The 20622-nt window shown below is 32.7% G+C and overlaps 1 protein-coding gene across 1 annotated transcript; it reads right to left on the bottom strand.

Annotated features, from left to right (window-relative positions):
• Positions 1–6295: 6295 nt before the first annotated feature.
• On the bottom strand, positions 6296–18236 carry LOC134231467 (homeobox protein aristaless-like). Its single transcript, XM_062713427.1, has 4 exons — positions 17987–18236; positions 13763–13965; positions 9054–9176; positions 6296–6557 (listed from the first exon to the last, which is right to left on the bottom strand). Exons 1-4 carry the CDS (start codon positions 18234–18236, stop codon positions 6378–6380), a joined length of 756 nt encoding a protein of 251 aa, XP_062569411.1. The 3' UTR covers positions 6296–6377.
• Positions 18237–20622: the final 2386 nt, after the last annotated feature.

The raw sequence follows: 20622 nt of genomic DNA, 5'->3' as shown, positions 1-20622 counted from the left end.
CAGTCTCGTTTAAAGTCAGCATTTCGCTCTATGGTCGATACAATGACCTTGTCAGGAAATACAATTTATCATTGAGTCAAATGCTGACTGAGGTTTTTCATACTAATTGTTAGTCCATTATTTATATACTTTGAAACATCAGAGGTGGGATCAGGTGCCATGGAGGAGTAAGCATCCCCTCCTGACCGGTGCGTGCTCCTTGTCATGATCAGGAAATAACGGAAAAATCGGTCGTCAATTCAGTGTACAAATAATGGACTAACAATACGTATGAAAAACGTCAGTCAGCATTTTACTCAGTGATAAATTGTATTTGCCGACAAGGTCATTGTATCGACCATAGAACTTACGAAATAATGGCTTTAAACGAGACAGCTGATATTCTTGTTTCATCAACTTGCTTGTCAATGATTTACCTCATTTTAGAAATTGTTCATACGTAGAGCAAGCTCTTGCGTATCGAATCAACTGAGATATATACACTCCGTATGCAGGTGACGAAGGTATATTGCTGCATAAGTAAGGGAAGTTGACGATATAAAAGTTAAAGTCATCACATTTATCATATAGTTTGGTTGTTAGATTACCATTAACGTCTTTTTCAAGTAAAATATCCAAGTATGAAACAGATATGTCAGACTTTGTCGTATCTTTCATCTCAAGCTCACCAGGATCGACGTGAGAATTGAAATCACCATGATTGTTAATTGACAATACGTCGTCGATATATCTAAATGTCGAATTGAAGGCCACAGCAACTGTTTTCTTTTGACTGAATACTGTTCGTTGTCTCCATATGTTTCATACCTTATGTTTTAGGTCAAGGTTATAGGAATCGATATAGAAAACCTTTGTTTGATAACTTTTTTGTGGAGAAATATTTTTAAAGCCAAGGTAATAGGAATGGGTAATTAATACTGTGTAAAACCTTTAGTGGAGAAATATTTTTAAGTTCAGTCTTGACGTAAAAGTAGGTCAACATTGGAAGAGAAAGATATCACCCTGAACAAAAAAGTCTCATGGTGTTTGAAATTTTGTAAGTACGTCAATCAATATTTCTTGTATAATCAATGTTCACTCTAAAATGTCACACTGTTTGCAAAAGTGGATATTTTCTAAATCAGATTTTCCATCCCCTATTTAACAAAAGAAAATATTGTGACCCAGCAATCTATGTAAAATTACCATAAACATAAATATCGATCTTTTTTTTTTATCTCATTCTGGATAGACGATCATTAATTTAGTAGAAATATTCTAGACAAATTTGAGTCATTAGAATTATCGGTAACCATTTACGGCTGCTGATTCAACAGACATGCTGTATATGGATCATCCTTGTCTTTATAGGGACTAGATCAACATATTTAACCTGATTTCCGCCTTACAACATAATTGACGCGACTATTTTAGTAAACTATCTTAAACCGAAAAATGCTAGTCTCTTATATCTACATTATTTAAATAACACAACAGTTCAGTAGAAAAAAATCAACAAAGCAACATTATCAAATGTATTAAATCTACCATTAATTCATGATATAGACGAAAAATTGAAATCTTCATTCTTTTTTTTTTAGTGGGGGTAGTTGCGATGATTTTATAAATCTTCTCAACTGGTGGGCTCTTTACCCTTTAAAGCCGCTAGTGGATTTTTTTTGTAAATACATTATCATATAGCTTTTGATGCTTTCATTGTAGATATTCATTATGTGATGCTGTTTTGATGATATGAAGCATATATATCTTTTTCCTGTAATTTCAGTTTTGTTCCACTGGTATTTTATGTGTGATATTTAAGCTGATTACAAATGTTTCTTTACATTGACAAATTCTTTTTTCAATATTGTAACTTCACTTTTAATTTGGATATTACATTGTGAAATCCATTTTGTTATACTGAATCTGTATTTTACAAAGTTTATATGAGTTTATTATTTGGTTTGATCAGAAAATCATCATACTTTGATTAATAAACTTTTTTTCAATACACGTGTTTTTGTCTTATTTTGAGATGTATGTATGAAAAGAGGATGTATAAAAATCTTTATTTTTTATGTGTTCATAAACCGTTTCATAAGTTCACATTTAACTTCATAACTACAAACTGATCCTTGAAGATACTGACTTAAAATTAAGTAGTTTGCTTAAAGACATAACAAAGAATAATAAATAAGTGAGGTACACGTGATAGTAGCAATCTTTTCAAAATAAACGCCTTTGTAACCTCAGACTATTTCAATTAATCTCTTAACTGTTCTGACAGTCACAAGCACATGTTTCTTTTTCCAAAATTGAATCAATTAGACAAAATATCTACTATATCAATTTACAATTTGACAAAAAAAGGGGGACAATGGAAGTATGGCCACATTGTGTTAACCCAGGGTCCGAGGGGATATCCAGTATACCAACCTAGAAGGTATAACGGGCAAACTGGTGGCCTGGCGTTATACCATAAATCCCAAACTATGAAAATATATTGGAAGAGTTTTCAAAATATCCGTTTACCCCGTTTCCCAGTGATTGCACCTGGTTGTTAGTACTTTATGTACTCCATAAGCCTCCCCTCCTGTGTGAAACCAAGACTGTCATTGAACCCCAATCTTTGACACACTTTTCCAAAACACATACATACATATGTAAAAATTTGCTTTTTATCTGTCTTAGATGACAGATGGGGGGAAACCCTTTTTGAAAACTTCCCACTTATATCCCCCCAGACCCGACCCCCCGAACACAATGCGACAAATGAAGAGATTAAGGCGATAACTTGAATAAAAAAGTTCCAAAGTATATAGTTCACAGCAAAAGTCATGTCTATGTCTCCATAATTCATCTGCTTGGAAAAGGCACCCACGATCCATTGAATCACACAAGGCTTTTTTGGACTGCTCCTATTGAAGGTGAAAGTCTGTTGGGTCTGAAAGATAAAATTCTTACGGCAGATTATTGAATTTAAGGACATTTTTTAAAATTATATCGATTACATATATCTATATATATATATATATATATATTATTGGGATGGGTGGGAGGGAAAAAATTTTGTTGTGCAGGTTACTGTGATTTTTCCAAACAGCGGAAACGGAAATTGTGTGATATTAGATAGGTCGTACCAAGGAATGTTGCAACCAATTAACTTGTACTTAGTATAAACTACAATCAAATCGCACTAGACTTTTTTCGTCAATTAAATGAGATTATTTAATATGTTAATAAAATAATCTGTCTTAATTGAACATTCAAAATAAACGCCTTTGTAACCTCAGACTCTTGTATTTCATATAAGTAAGTTTGTACTGTTCTGATGAGACAGTCACAAACACATGTTTCTTTTTCCAAATTTATTGAATCAATTAGACAAAATATCATACTATATCAATTTACAATTTGACATTGGCCACATTGTGTTAACCCAGGGTCCGAGGGGATATCCAGTATACCAACCTAGAAGGTATAACGGGCAAACTGGTGGCCTAGCGCCAGTACCAAAAATCCCAAACTATGAAAATACCACCCATTATTTTTTCAAAATATCCGTTTACCCCGTTTCCCACACCTGGTTGTTAGTACTTTACCATGTACTCCAGTTTCCTGTGTGAAGAGGTGGAGTGGGCACCAAGAGGTGACCCCAATCTTTGACACACTTTTCCAAAACACATACATACATATGTAAAAATCTGCTTTTTAACATTATGCACCAAAACCACCCATGTTTTATTCATTAATTATTTTATTATAAGCACACCCGACATAAGGTTATTTAACATCACTTGATTGCCCTCATCAGAGAGGTGTGTCCCAAAATAGACCTATGTTGTTGATTGATATGATATCATGTAATAAACCCCCCCCCCCCCCATTCAGTAATGAACTTGTTGACTTTGTTTATTTTCCTGTGTTTTTATCAATCTTGTGGCCACCACTTTTTAATGGTGCACCATGCCAATATAAGCGATTAATGTAGGTAGTGTAGTGAGACAATATGTTAACATTAATAGGAGTTTTCCCCAGTGTACAAGTTGATGATACAAGGCTAGAATTGTTTAGTGCTCTAGCAAATGGATGCTGCATGTCTCCCATCACACAAGTTGCATGCATGGTTGAACCTTTTGGGTAAAACCTGCATGATTTACCAGCATTATAGTAATGACAATATTGGGTAGCATTAGCACTAGATGATGAATGGTTTTGTTGGGCTGAAATTATGTTATTTGTGTGATTGACTTTGCCTTGAGGGTTAACCCTATCATATAGACTTTTGATATACAATAGCCACAATTCGCTGTTTATTGGCCCCAGAAAACTAGATATTGTTCATTACTTGAACCAACCTGTATGCTGTTTTGATGTATTTTAATAGTTCCTGGGACCTTGTTCTATACTTTTCCAGCATAATACTTGTAAATATAATGAATGCAGATGTCCATTCTTCAATAGATAGGAAAGTGTTTGATTTTTGCTTGACAAGGCACATAGTGCCGTTGCGTATTTGAATCTGACCTTGTGTATTTTCGTGGTCGACCAGTTCCCTTGCGGATTTTTTGTGTGTTTTGATATTGCAATGATCGGGTCAAAGGCGCAAGTGTTCAAAATTGGTTGATATTCTTGAAATGAAATTTCTTTTCAGTGGGTGGCATTAGAATCACCAATTTCCTGATTTTTCCCGACCAATTCGTCTCCATGAGCTGACTCTGACTGGCCACATTGACACCCCCGCTTTGGGAATTTGGATGTTGCGTTGATCGCCATGTGGTCCTGTCAAGGCGTTATGAAGCTCCGATCCTTTCTCCCTCTCGTATCCGTGCTAGTTCGTACAGGTGGCATATTTTCCTGAGTACCTCGGATCCGATACTTCTCAAATTTACAAAAAAAATTTTGTTGTGCATTATGTGATTTTTCCAAACAGCGGAAACGGAAATTGTGTGATATTATTTGGAATGTTGCAACCAATTAACTTGTACTTAGTATAAACTACAATCAAATCGCACTAGACTTTTTTCGTCAATTAAATGAGATTATTTAATATGTTAATAAAATAATCTTTTAATTTCCAACACACTTTGCAGCTGACACACAATTAAATTTGTCTAATTTTTGATTGATGTATGTATATATTTGATGTATTTGAATAAGAATCCCTTTAAATGTGAAAGTTATGTATAATAAATCTTTTTTTTTTTTATTTTTTTTTATGTGTTATATGCATAAACCGTTTCATAAGTTCACATTTAACAAACTAGAATCTACACTACCTGAGGATGATTCCATATAAATATACTACTACAAACTGATCCTATATATCCCTATAAAACTTGGGTCGATTTTGGCCCCACCCTTGCCCCGGGGGTCTTAAAATTAAGTAGTTTGCTTAAAGATATTTCCTATATATTCAACAAAGAATAATAAATAAGAAGAAGAATTTTAAAGATTTTTCTATTTTATTCCTATGTAAAACTAGGGTTGACCATACAAACTTAAATCTAGTAACAATCTTAACTATATATTCCTATGTAAAACTCGGGTTGGCCATTTTTTCAAAGGGGTCAATAATTTCCAACCTATGATTCCACTGAGTTTCATCATTCATGGCTCACTGGAGAAGAAGATGCATATATTCCTATAACTTTGCATTTTGCTGACACACAATTAAATCAGAGTGGTTCTGGAAAATTTTTAAAGATTTTTCTTATATATTCCTACGTTAAACTTGATGGAGGGGTCATGTCACAATCAAGGTTATTTGATTGGAAGAAGATTTGTCCTATATATTCCTATCCTTGTATGATTTGAACAAACTGTATATATTTGATGTATTTGACATGAGTTTCGTCCCAGTGGTTTTGAGAAGAAGATAAAGATTTTTCCTATATATTCCCATGTAATGAATCTACACTACCTGAGGATGATTCCACATGAGTTTCATCTTTCCTGAAAGAAGATTTTTAAAGATTTTTCCTATATATTCCTATGACATCTTGTATATAACAAACTTGAATCTACACTACCTGAGGATGCTTCCACATGAGTTTCATCTTTCCTGGCCCAGTGGTTCTTGAGAAGAAGATTTTTAAAGATTTTTTTATATTCCCATGTAAAACTTGCAACTCAAACTAATGATTTTTTATATGCGCAGAAGAAGATTTTTTAAAAATGCCATTAATTTTTAATAAATTCATGATTATCTCCCTGGAAAAGGGAGTGTAAAAAAAACACCAAAAAAAAATTAAAGAAGATGAAAATGTGAAAAGTTTACGAATTTTGATGCCTTTAATATTGAAAATGTAATATGCCTTTAATATTGAAAATACGTTACAACTGTAACAATTGACGTTCCCTTGCTACATGTAGGGGGTCAGTCTTTGCTATCACCTTCACCTTTGGTTGGAGAGTGCCATGCAGATGTTTGATCTGTGTTTAGAGGCAAGGTTTGGTTGTCTGACGCTCATGAGATCTGATTGCTCGCTGGAAGTTTTATATCGAAGAGTGTCTGTAGACAGGTGCTGACGTGGGTTTGTCATGTCCATTACTGAAGACATCAGCGCACTGTGGGACTAAAAATGTATAAAATTAAATCTCATTAAGTATATCTTGTACTTAGGTTCACATGTATACACGTGTTTGTCTCTGCATGCAAAATATCAATCGATACACGTTTGTTGTTTTGTGAGAATTGCGTATAGGATTATTGACGCCTAGAAACATTTACATGTAATGACCATGTTTATCGAAAAGAGTCAATTCTGTCTTACGCCACTTTTTAACAACAAAAAATATTTACGCAGTCGCAGGTTACAAAACGTACATGTAGATACAGACTGGGTACTACTTTACAATAAAGATGGCCATGTTTATGGGATTCGCAAAAGACACGTTTTAATATACCTGTAATTTTGAAAGAGGCAGTGAGGCGACTTAATCATCATAACCATACAAGTTTATCACCTCCTTTATACGGGGAAAGAGATTAAAAAAAATATACAATACGCTTTTTAATGTTGCAGAATCTCTAACCTTGGGCCTAATTAAATAATTCCACAATTTTGGTAGAAAGATCAGTACTAAGCAGTTTAAGTGTTTGATGTAAGCAGTCGTACTGCTTTATGTCTTAGAGTTAAGATTTTCAGAGATAGTTTATGATAGTTTTAGTTCCACTCATAAAGTCTAACGGAGCAGGACATTGATACTCATAATTTTGTGTCCCTTCGTCCATCACTGCTAAATGTCAAAATTGGTTGAGGGAAGCTGGAAAAGCCTGACGATGTTCAAATGTTTACGACTGACATAAGTCAACGACAACGGAAAAGATAGCAATAGGTTAATTGTTATTCAGGTATCATAATAAATTAAGAATATCTCTTTCGTACATCTGCAGAATTAAGAATATCTATTTCGTACATCTGCAGAATAGGATACATTCTGGACTTCTCTACAACATGTATGTGCAACTGTTGCTTTCTTCAAGTAGACAATTTTGATAGAATTAATTTGTGTTCATTTTCATTTTAAAAATTATAAAATTGATATTTTGAAATCGTGTATTACTTTAACACGCCCATATATGCCTATAATTGTTATCTGTAAGGATCTTTGTACATTTTGAACTTTCTTTTAACGAAGGAAAAAAAGCATCGCCGATGAAAAAAACAAGATTAATTGAAAAAGATACATGGAAAATAAGCATTTTCTATCAAATTAAAAAATGCTGGTGATTGCAAGCACGGATGCTGATAAACGTAGAAAATGATCTAAAACTGATTTAGTAGTTTTTTACACTGCAATTTTATATCCTATAGAATGTATTTTCTCACAGACAAAACTAATTGTTTTCCACAAACTAAACAATAAAAATTTTACGACCTTTCCAAATAGCATACACAAAGTTGTTAAACCTTTTAGTTCGATAAAATATTCGGTAGATTCTAAAGGTATTCCGATCCCACAGATTGAACTGTCTGGAACTATGATTTCTCCAGTCATCCAGGAAGTTAATTTCAGGATTAATTATTCACAGTTTATTCCACTCTATCATTTATTAATGACTCCCCTTTGTATCTCGTCCATTAGTCTGGGACAGGTTTTAATTGCCCTCTAAAATGACACATCCTTTGATTATTTAAATTGTAAACACTGTCACATATCGGATTCGTGCATTGATAGTTTCATTACCCAGTCATACAGTACTCATTGATCTCGTTGTATAAACTTACAAATCTCGTACTAAAAATAACACTGACAGATTTTTATGAGTGGGACGTGATTTTAAACAGATACTTCGTAAAGCCTGTGGCATTTTTTCAATATTACAGCAAACACTAATGATGTGTAAATTTCTTCAAAATATTGGGGAAAAAACTAAAATGTGTTTGCATATGTGATGATTTAAATTTGATATCTTCCTTTAATTATATAATTTACAGTAAATTTAATGTCAAGACTCTCTTTTAAAGTACATGTATATGTTCAGGTAAACTTCTGTATCTCGACATCGGATATGTCGACAACCTGGGATACATGTATATCGATGAAAGCAAGCATATCAAGATGTACTATCGATGAAAGCATGTACACAGTAATATTTCCATTTCCATGTTTTCTCTGTGATAACTATTTGAAAATTAGTTGAGTTGATTTCTTGATAGTTCTACAGGAATGCAAATTAGGTAAATCAAGGACCATTTAAATTGACATGGGAGTAATTAAAATCTATTTGTCTAAATTTTTAAAATCTAAATCTACAATTTTATTTCACAATGAAATGGAGATATAAAGAATCACTGTCTAGTTAGTGTAGTAAGCCAGGGACATCAACGATAGTGGGAACTTGCATGGAATACACAGTATAGAATTCATGTACAGAAAACTTTTTTTAAATACACTTAATGTACACGACTATATTAATTTAATATTTATATTTAATAGATAGCTTATCAAACTGAGCACATTGTCATACATCTTGATTAATGCATTGATTGCATCACTTGAACAGGATATTTATCAACATAGCATAGAATTAAGCTTGCTGTTGTGTTAAAATAAATCTTAACTACCATTAAAGACGAGTGGTGAGCTGCCCAAGACAATGAAAATGGTAAACCATATGCCACAAAGCCTGCACCTAGCGCCATTTTCTCTCTCTTCCGCCATTTTGCTCGCCTATTCTGAAACCATACCTGAAGAAAAACATCAATTTTATTTATACCGAGAAGAACTTGTAGTATAAATTTAATTTTTGAATAAGAATCAATCGACATACTTATACTTAGTACGTGTTGTCAAATCCTCAAGTTTTTATATTGGTATATGTTACTTTAATGGTTATACTCTTTACATGTAGTTTTATAGGAGCTGTATGTGTGTAAATCACACATAAACTTGTCACATTGTCAAATCGCATGAGGCGCACAAGGTGCTCATTTAAAAAAGGAAAATACTTGCACTAGTCTTTTCCTTTCTTTATTATTTTGCATGGCAAATATGTTATAGTAAGAAGGGAGAAATAATAACTAAGTTAAAAATCCCATTCATTTAACAATAAAACATTTTCAAAACAATTGACTAGTTGAGATATGAATTATATTACAATAAAAAAAACAAGCAAAATCAAAGAATTGTGGTCCCCCGCTTTCGTTGTCTTTGTAGATACTGTAGAGATGTTATGTTTTTGTCCCCCGCTTTCGCGAAAGCGAGGGGACATTAAATCTCATTCGTCTGTCCGTCAGTCTGTCAGTCTGTCCGTCCGTCACAAAAACTTTAACCTTGCCCATAACTTTTGATTTAGTGGAGCTATGACTTTCATATTTCATATGTGTATTCCATGTGACAAGAACTTTCTTTGGGTACCACCAAATTTGACTTTTTGACCTTGACCTTGGAGTTTGACCCACTTTTACACAAAAATTCCAAACTTTTACTTTGGTCATAACTTTTGAGTGGTAGGTACTAGGACTTTCATATTTCACATATATATTCTTTGTATCATGACCTTTCATTGGATACCAACAACTTTGACCTTCTGACCTTGACCTTAGCGATTTACGTACTTATGAAAAAACTTTAACCTTGACCATAACTCTTGAACGGTAAGGACTAGGGTTTTCGTACTTCACATATATAATCCTTGTTAGAAGACCTTTCATTGGATACCAAGAACTTTGACCCTTTGACCTTGGAGTTTTTTTTCAACTTTTTAAAACCTTTAACCTTGGTCACAACTTTTGAAGGGTAGATACTAGGACTTTCATACTTCACATGTGTATTCTTTGTGGCAAGACCTTTCATGGGTAACCAACAACTTTGACCTTTTGACCTTGACCTTGGCGATTTACGTACTTATAAAAAATCTTTAACCTTGACCATTACTTTTGAATGGTAAGGGCTAGGGCTTTTATACTTCAAATATGTAATCCTTGTGAGAAGACCTTTCATTGACTATCGAGAACTTTAACCCTTTGACCTTGACTTTGGAGTTGACCTACTTTTTAAAAACTTTAACCTTGGCCATAACTTTTGAACGGTTAGGGTTAGGGGTTTCAATCTTCACATATTTATTACTTGTGACAAGACCTTTCTTAAGAAACCAACAACTCAGACCCTTTCACCTTGGAGTTTGACCTACCTTTCAAATATTTATCCTCGACTATAACTTTGAACAGGTGGTGCTAGGGATTTTGTATTTCAGAATCGTATTTCTTGTGAGAAAAACCCTACTTTGGGTAATAATATATTTAATTTGCATTTAAGAAAATTTTAATCTTCGTTATGTTGCCATTTGGGGTCATCAATGTTTAACAAACACATCTTATTCCTTCTACATGTATTGAGAAGAGATAGGGTTTCATATATGACATGTGCATTACCTGTGACAAGATTATTCCGAGCATGCTATGATTTCTTACCCCTTTAAAAAATCAACTTCAATGATTATTTCTAAATAAATGACATATGATAGGGTGTTCATATTAGACACAATATGTCATAAAAAATAACATCCCATTCACAAAGACACCGAAAGCGGGGGACCACAATTTTTTGAATTTGCTTGTTATGACATATTGTGTCTAATATGAACACCCTATCATATGTCAGTTATTTAGAAATTATCATTGAAATTGATTTTTTGAAAAGTAAGATAAATCGTGAAGGTCAAGGTCAAGGGGTAACAAATCATAGCATACTCGGAATTATCTTGTCACAGGTAATGCACATGTCAAATATGAAAGTCCTATCTCTTCTCAATATATTAGGAACAAGATGTGTTTGTGAAACACTGATGACCCCGTATGGCAACATAACGAAGATTAAACTTTTCTTAAATGCAAATTAAACAAGCAAATTGAATTAAGGAATTGTGGTCCACCGCTTTCGGTGTCTTTGTAGGTGAGATGTCATTTTTATGACATATTGTGTGTAATATAAACACCCTATCATATGTCATTTATTTAGAAATGATCACTGAATTCCAAGGTCAAGGTCAAAGGGTCAAAGTTCTTGGTATCCAATGAAAAGTCTTCTAACAAGGATTACATATGTGAAGTATGAAAGCCCTAGCCCTTACCATACAAAAGTTATGGTCAAGGTTAAAGTTTTTTTCGTAAGTACAAAAAACCGTCAAGGTCAAAAGGTCAAGGTTGTTGATATCAAACGAAAGATCTTGCCACAAAGAATACACATGTGAAATATGAAATTCCTGGTATCTACTTTTTAAAGTTCTGGCCAAGATCAAAGTTTTTAAAAAATAGGTCAAATTCCAAGGTCAAGGTCAAAGGGTCAAAGTTCTTGGTATCCAATGAAAGGTCTTCCCACAAGGATTATGTATGTTAAGTATGAAAGCCCTATCCCTTACCATTTAAAAGTTATGGTCAAGGTTAAATTTTTTTTCATAAGTATGGAAATCTCCAAGGTCAATGTCAAAGTTGTAGGTATCCAATGAAAAATCTTGCTACAAAGAATACATATGTGAATTATGAAAGTCTGAGTACTTACATGTACCATTAAAAAGTTATGGCCAAAGTAAAAGTTTGGAATTTTTGTGTTAAAGTGGGTCAAACTCCAAGGTCAAAGTCAAATTTGGTGGTATCCAAAGAGAGATCTTGTCACAAGGAATACACATGTATAGTATGAAAGTCATGTATCTCCACTAAATCAAAAGTTATGGGCAAGGTTACAGTTTTTGTGACGGACAGACTGACAGACGGACAGACGAATGAGATTTTATGTCCCCTCGCTTTCGAGAAAGCGGGGGACAACAAAAACATAGCATTACAGAAAGTAACTGATCTTGCATTAAACACACCTCCATCGTAATATACAAACAGTGGCAATGCGATCGGTTTTCTGTTGGATTTTTTTGTTCAATTGCAAAAGGCGGCAAAAATTATGATGAAAGTTGTGAAAGGATTGTAGAAATATATGGAATTTTATACAATCGTCTACAACTAAGACGATAGTTTCACACCTAAAAATGCTAAGAGAGTCACTTACAGTGTAACAACATGTTCCTATTGGCTAAATAAATATTAAAGACACACAGGTGTTTAATTTTTCAGACATCGGATTATGATTAAAATAAAATACAGGTGTGTGTGTAAAATTTAACAGATAAAGACTTCTATCTTGTAATATAAATAACCGTTATACATTTGTGATCCTTTGTATTTTTTTTATATTTCGTCATGTATATGGTCGTGTAATATGGTGATTGACAATTCAATTTGGTCCAACACTTTGAAAAAAAAAATCAAAGTGGGTAATTATTCAAAGTGCGTTGTAACAAACCTCACATTTTCATATCTTATCAGTATATATTTATTAAAATATTTATGCCCCCTTTAATTTGAAGAAGGGAGAGCATATTGCTTTGCAGCTGTCTGTCTGTCGGTCTACCAAGTTTTCGTTCATTTTCTGCACAGCCGTTGTACATACTGAAATGAAATTTGGGAAAGTTTAGGATTTTGAACTAAATTATTAATACATGTATTTTAGTTCAAAATCCTAAACTTTCCCAAACAAGTTTAAAACTTAGAAGTTTTCGATTTTACTTTTAATATTCTAAATTCAAAAAATGATTTTGGTGTTTTTAACTTTTGTTGTTTTAATCTATTGCTTGTGTACGTTTAACACTCTAAACTTCAGTACCATTTTTCGTATATCGATATTTTAAAATTAACTTTTAACTTCTTAATTTCAACTTTCGAAACATTTTAATTTTTTTGAAATTAGAACACTTATTCAAACACTCAAATTTTAAATAACCAAACACATTTACATTTTTGGTCCATAGAATTTAACTTCAAATATCCAAAAAATGAATTCCAATCTTGCTTTGAATTTAGAAAATACATGTATATCAAACAAAACAAATAAGCCTACACAAGATGATAATTAAAATGTTGAACTGATATTCAAAATTCAAATCGGGCTTTGAAATTTTTAAAGTAAAATTCTAAAAATTCATAAGGTTTTGGCTATCAAAATGTGTAGCGTCACCATTCACCAGTATATGAGTAAAAAATTCTCGAGAGGGGCGTTCAACAACTAAAACAAACAATAAATCAATTGATGTTTTCATGTTTATTGATGCACGTACATTACTTTGAGTTGGCTTTGGGTATACGGGTATAGACCATGTAAGTATGACCTATGGCAAAAAGACGGGAAATACCTCAAAATCCAAGAACCTGGCAGAATCGGTCAAGCAATAAACTGTCCAACATGTATATTTATAAGGGTAATTATTTCACAGTCATCATGAAGTTACCTGAATCCTTGATTCTGGAAGTTTAATTTTAGACGCCAATTTCTCTCGTAAAAACACGTCTGGGTAGTGTGTTTTGCGGAAGGCCTTCTCTAGTTCTTGCAGCTGCTTGGTGGAAAAGGTCGTTCGGTTCCTTTTACTTTTGATACTACTTGTGAGGTCATTGGACTTCTGGTCGCAAAGAGAGAGATTAGTGGAACAAAGATCTGAAATAGGAATAATGAAAATAATTACAGTAGATAAGTTCAAAAAATAAAATCACGTTGGATAAATGACCTTTGGTTGTCAATTCATCCATCGGGGCTTACATTTGCTAGACGTATAGACGTTTCACTATATTTATCATGTGTATCTAGTTATGATAGAAATAAAATTTGCTAGGCATTCAATCTGAAATTCGAAAATACATATGTAGAAGAAAAATGCCCATAGCCAAGATTTTGAAAGATGATCTTAGATAGGTAATCATTTAGGTTGTTTCGAGAACGTTGCAACAAAAAAAAAACTTTTATGGTAATGCATGTAATGTACTTTCAAATTTTGTAGATAAAAAAGGTATCTAAAGATGAATCACCTCACAGATTGGGATTATATCTTGGAAAGTTACATACATCTCTCTTATCAATTTTAAATTTTATGACAAAATTGATAGACGGGAATTTCAAAATGCACACAAAATTTAATACATGTAAAGAATATGGAAAGAAAGATAAATCTTACTCATGTAAAGCATAGTTACAATACTTGTAGTAGTACCTAAAGCTCGTTTTTTTTTCAGCATGTTTGTGTTTCAGTGGCATTTCCTTTACAACCTCCCTGATCATAAGTATTATAAATGATGTTAATATTAATGATGATATATCGATAAATATCGTATATTTATTTAAGTGCATTTGCTTAAAGGTTTAGGTTTCCTCTGACCAACGTATATACTTGCTGACATTTTCGTATTGTTCAGATGTCAGGACAATTAATAGTGCTTATTGTATGTCCCGACATATGGACAATACGAAAATGTAAGCAAGTATATATATACGTTGGTCAGAGGAAAGCTAAACCTTTAACAAATGCACTTAAATAATGTACGATATGTATTGGATATATTGCTGTGATGTCATTCCTTTGTTCTCGCAGTCTAAAATTTTACCTGTGGCAGTCCGATATTAGTGAGCAGTCTGATATTAATCGTAATATCAGACTGTCTCAGTACTGATATCCTTCAAAATTGGACTGCTACTGAACAAAAGAAATAAAAAGTTGATAATTTAACATAAGCAATTTAAATTTCTCACATAGAATGATGATTTTGAAACATTGATCTTTCAGAATTTCAAAATTTGAAAAAAAAAAATAAAACTTCCAATAACACCGAATGTATTGAAGAAGAACATGCGACAGACCAGATAATATAAATAACAAGCTAATTCGGAGAATTTGTGTCCCCCGCTTAGGGAAAAAGTGAACCATGCGCAGTTCGATGGGGGGGGGGGGGGGGGGGGGGGGGGAGTCGGATGCCCCTGACTGAATTTGTAGAATTATTAAATTTATACATGTATACTGAAACAAATAAAATATGCCAATATGGATATAAAGGTCTGATTGCTTATTCTTTATTATGTGTAGAGAAGATTCTTGTTGTACGGAATATTTATTATCACACTGTAATGATGATTTTATGAGTTTGTACAAGTCAGACCTCATAAATTTTTCATTTCACATGCTGAATACTATCATTTAGTAAAAAAAAAATATTTCGGAAAGAAAAAGAATTTGGAACGTCCGAGATTCAAACCCGGGACCTCTCTCACGAGAAGCGAGAGACATACCACAAGACCACGGAACCGCTTACATTTCTCGAAAATTATATGCAAACATACAGTCAATTTCATTGCAAAAGCTCAAAGAGTTCTCGAGATATCGCGCGGAAACAAAAGTGTTATAACAGACAGATTTTGTGAATTTATTACCTTGACCTTTTGACCTCAAAATCAATAGGGTTCTTCTAAAGAAGGACTAAAGAAGAACCCTATTGAGCTTTTGCAATGAAATTTTACATAGCAACTCCCTGTGGCCTAAGGAAGACCCCTATTGATTTTGAGGTCAAAAGGTTAAAGTTCAAGGTCGTAAATTTATACATTCTGTCCTTTGTGTAACACTATCGTTTTCGGGCGATATTTCAAGAAGATTTTGAGCTTTTGCAATGTAATTTAATACCAAAACTCCCTTGGACCTCTCTCACCACTCTCAAAGTGTCCCGCCCCGTTTGTTTTATTAGTATTTATTGTATTACGTGTCGCTATTTTTAGCACAGGGGCATTAGGAGAGTTATAACGTATAAAACAGGTTCTCCGCGGACATTATATTCTTATTATATCTATTAGAACTGTTTAATAAAGGCTAAATTAGACACCATGCATTGTGTAAAATTTTGACAATATCGAATATATATCGTGAATATATACATGTATGTGACTGTATGTTTGCATATATAATTTTCGAGAAATGTAAGCGGTTCCGTGGTCTTGTGGTATGTCTCTCGCTTCTCGTGAGAGAGGTCCCGGGTTTGAATCTCGGACGTTCCAAATTCTTTTTCTTTCCGAAATATTTTTTTTTTACTAAATGATAGTATTCAGCATGTGAAATGAAAAATTTATGAGGTCTGGCTTGTACAAACTCATAAAATCCTCATTACAGTGTGATAATAAATATTCCGTACAACAAGAATCTTCTCTACACATAATAAAGAATAAGCAATCAGACCTTTATATCCATATTGGCATATTTTATTTGTTTCAGTATACATGTATACATTTAATAATTCTACAAATTCAGTCAGGGGCATCCGACTCCCCCCCCCCCCCCCCCCATCGAACTGCGCATGGTTCACTTTTTCCCTAAGCGGGGGACTCAAATTCTCCGAATTAGCTTGTTATTTATATTATCTGGTCTGTCGCATGTTCTTCTTCAATACATTCGGTGTTATTGGAAGTTTTAATTTTTTTTTTCAAATTTTGAAATTCTGAAAGATCAATGTTTCAAAATCATCATTCTATGTGAGAAATTTAAATTGCTTATGTTAAATTATCACACTTTTTATTTCTTTTGTTCAGTAGCAGTCCAATTTTGAAGGATATCAGTACTGAGACAGTCTGATATTACGATTAATATCAGACTGCTCACTAATATCGGACTGCCACAGGTAAAATTTTAGACTGCGAGAACAAAGGAATGACATCACAGCAATGTTTTAATTATCGATATCTTAATTTGAATAATTATATAAAAATTATTACTTATAAATACACGCCCAGCCCTGTATTAGAAATTTTTACCAAAAAAAATTGTGTTTATTTCCGCACAACAAGACTTGTTTCGTTAATCTCGCAGTTTCCTACATGACAAGAAACATCAAATGCTTTGTAAACGATATGATATGCACGTGCTCTGACAACACACACACACGCAATATGTTACAAATCTGAATATAGTCTAATTTTCATTATTGAACAGTGTGCTTCTATCGATTAATTTTGATTTAACCTTTCTCTCTTTTTCTTTTAAGATCCAAGAAAAAGTAAATTCAAATCACTTTTCAGAAGATTATTTTTATAATATTGTTGTCAGTATCAAAGAAATAGAAACCATTCCGAGGTGTACCCAAAGCAGAAATAAAAAAAGATATATATACGTATTGAAAAAGTTAACAAACAGGCAAAAAAAGATCTAAAAACAAAAGAAGAAAATCAAACAAAAAAGGAAAAAACACGAGGGAAAAAACTGGACGAATTACAGCCCTATCAGATTTGCATGTACCTTTAGCTTTAGCATCAATTAAGCATTTATGAAATATATGATTAAGATAAAAAAAATAAATTAAAGGAGTTGGTAGAAAAAAAAATCGACGAAATATGCGAAATAAAACAAAGGTAAAAAATATTTGAAAAAGTCCTCCCATAAACTGTTTCTCAACAGAAAGTAACTTGGAAATTACTAGTGATTTCTAAATGGATATGCATTATTCTCTAATTTTTTTTCATATCCAAAAGTGCATTATAATTCTTATCTCTTTTATTACAGGTACAAAAGTTTCATCTCAGTCTTGAACTTTGAAGTAAGATCTCTCACAGATTCAAAACCAAAGAAGAAATCACATTGAATTCTCAGAGGCAAAACTGTTTAGATTTATTTAACATCTCCTTCAGGTTCATGTGTACTACCATGACTAACCTGTTATGTTGGTCGTTTTTGGGATACATTCTCCGTCTGGAAGTCTCAGAATATTGCTGATTGAGAACTTTAGAATGGAACTATTAGTTGGTTGTACCTCGTTTCTTTTTTCTTCTGTAGCGGAAGTCATACATGTAGGAACTATTGTGTCTGAATCTACAGTCAAAACGTCATCAGAATCGCTATATTCCGTAGCCTCGTTTTCAACATCAACTTCTTTTCCACTTTCCACACTTTGTAATCCCTCCATGACAAATGTTGTATATTATCGTTATTTTGCGTCTCATCTTTTATAACCAATTTCTAGAAGAATTAATTATCTTGATTTGTGTGTTATTTCTTGATAAGGGAGACAAAAGATACTTGTAAGGTTGCAATGTACTCGATGGCCAATATTAAAACTACTCGCTGATGAATAACCGTCCGTTTAATTAAACATATTCACTGTCAATTCTCTCATCAAAGGGAGGAAATTACTGTTAAACTGGGAACTAATTTGCAGAATTTTTATTCAATTCTTTCAAAAAATTGTACACATTGGGCTTCCCTCTGTATTATTACGACAAGGGAGTGCCTCTATCGAGGAAATGAAAACCTCCATTTTCTACTTGATATGGAGGCTGGCGTTTTCGCGCGCGGCCCGAGACTTGAGATGACAGCATGGAGCATACAGAGATTGTAATGAAATCGGCGTCGATTCATGGTGGGGCTTCTCTGATTTACTCCGAAAAAGCTTTGATTTGGGTATGAATTATTTATGAATTTAAATTCCAATTTAATCTTTTAGTCCTTGAGATAAAGCTCGATCTTTCTGATCGAAAGTGAAGTTAAGAAATCAAGAGAAATGGAATGGTCTCTTTTAAATCACAGTATGTGCGATTAATAATCATTTAAACACTTTTTTTGATTTATTGCAATAAAAAAGAAATGCAATGCAAATTTTCTGAAATTATTTTTTGTTGCTTATGTTAAGAATGAAAGATTTTTTGTATTGCATTCTGCATCTTTTACAATCCATTTTCTTTCCTTCTTTGTTGGTTGTACATCACCTGTACATGTATCTGTTAAGTTTTGTCATTTTGTTTGCGATGGAGAGGACAATCAAAGTTGTAATATTTTGTTTCCAATCCCTTTGATTGTGTTTCAATAAAATATATTTAAATAAAAATTTTCGGTTCTTTGTTAAGCTGTGAATCGTTGACACAATCATGCACATATAAGATATCACGTGTACCTAATACTAGTATACAATGTACATGTACTAACTTGTCTTCTGTCTATCGTGGTCAGGGTTCATTTTATTTTTGCTTTTAAATTTATTGAAAAAGTCAAATGCCAAAAGAAAAAAAAAAAGAAAAAAAAAGGGGAAAAAAAGGAAAAGAAAAAACTATTTTTAATACATTACCAGGATTATATTAAATATACACTTTTGTAATTAACATGTATAAACATATATTTAGATGTTCCCCAAAAGCGAAGAGATGCACTGATAAAATATTATCGCAGCCGCACACTATCCAATAAAACCGCAACCCCTCTCCCCAAAGTCCCTGACAAAGGCCTTTGGCTGTTATGTGTCATTAGTTTAATAATGACATACCACAGACTACACATCAACTCATCATCTTGCAAAATGAAGGAAACATATGTTAGAGTATTTAAGGTCTCTAAATTATTAAAAAGACGTTGAAAACGTACATTGTATTTTTTTTGGTAAAAAACGTTTAAAAAGAAACCGTTATCTTTAAGAAATGTTCATAATGTGAAAGAATAATGCACAACGTTTGAAAGATATATAAATTATTAAGTTTTTATGCTCCGATACGTTTCTCAAAATAGTAAGTAGATGATAAATAAACTTGTCCGAAGTAAAATATTATTCACGTTTTTAAACCAAAAAAAAAAAAAAAAACGTTTTGTTTTGCCTTGAATTACAAAAAAAAATTCCAAAATAATGTTTTCAGAATGTGGATAAAAATTTTTCGAATTTAAATAATGCATGTATATGAAATTATAAACTAAATTCCATGCCTCCACTCTTCTTGCACATCTGTACACAAAGATATACAAGTCGAAGTAAACTTACAAAACGCATGAACCATATGGGTTTTATTTTAGAAAAGAGTGCATTAATCACAGCGAGGAAGTCAGACTATTTTCGTTTTATTGTGCACTAATTACATAAAAATATAGAAATGCAGAAACGAATCTTCCTTATATGACAGTATGATTTGTAACTTTAGCATCTAAAATGTTGCAAAAACCGATAATAAAGTCAACGAAATTCGGTTTCCGAAAAATCGACAATCAATTTTCATACTTTTGTGAATATTCATTTCTTGTTTTAAAAAAATTAAAAAATTAAGGCGTTTATTTAAAAATATCTTTAGGTACAACCTTAAATAATATATACAAACCTGGAACCTCATTAAAAATTCTAAACCATTTGTTAAGCAATTATTTTAATATTTTCTTTTACCTTTGACCTCGTATTAATGTTTGTTATATAGGCTTAATTTTGTGGATGACAACACATTAGTAACATCATTTTCCTATGTTAATTTAATATTTGATGTAGATGTTTTGCAAATTTCTTCTTAAAAATGTAGAGTCATGTTTAGCGTGATTTATTTGTT

The sequence above is a fragment of the Saccostrea cucullata genome, unplaced genomic scaffold (genome assembly GCF_032062105.1).
Source record: "Saccostrea cucullata isolate Sc308-1 unplaced genomic scaffold, CSIRO_AGI_Scuc_v1 ctg779, whole genome shotgun sequence".
In the NCBI taxonomy this organism is placed as follows: Eukaryota; Metazoa; Mollusca; class Bivalvia; order Ostreida; family Ostreidae; genus Saccostrea; species Saccostrea cuccullata.
Note: the sequence above shows the minus strand (reverse complement) of the source record. Positions and strands in the feature narration are given on the sequence as shown.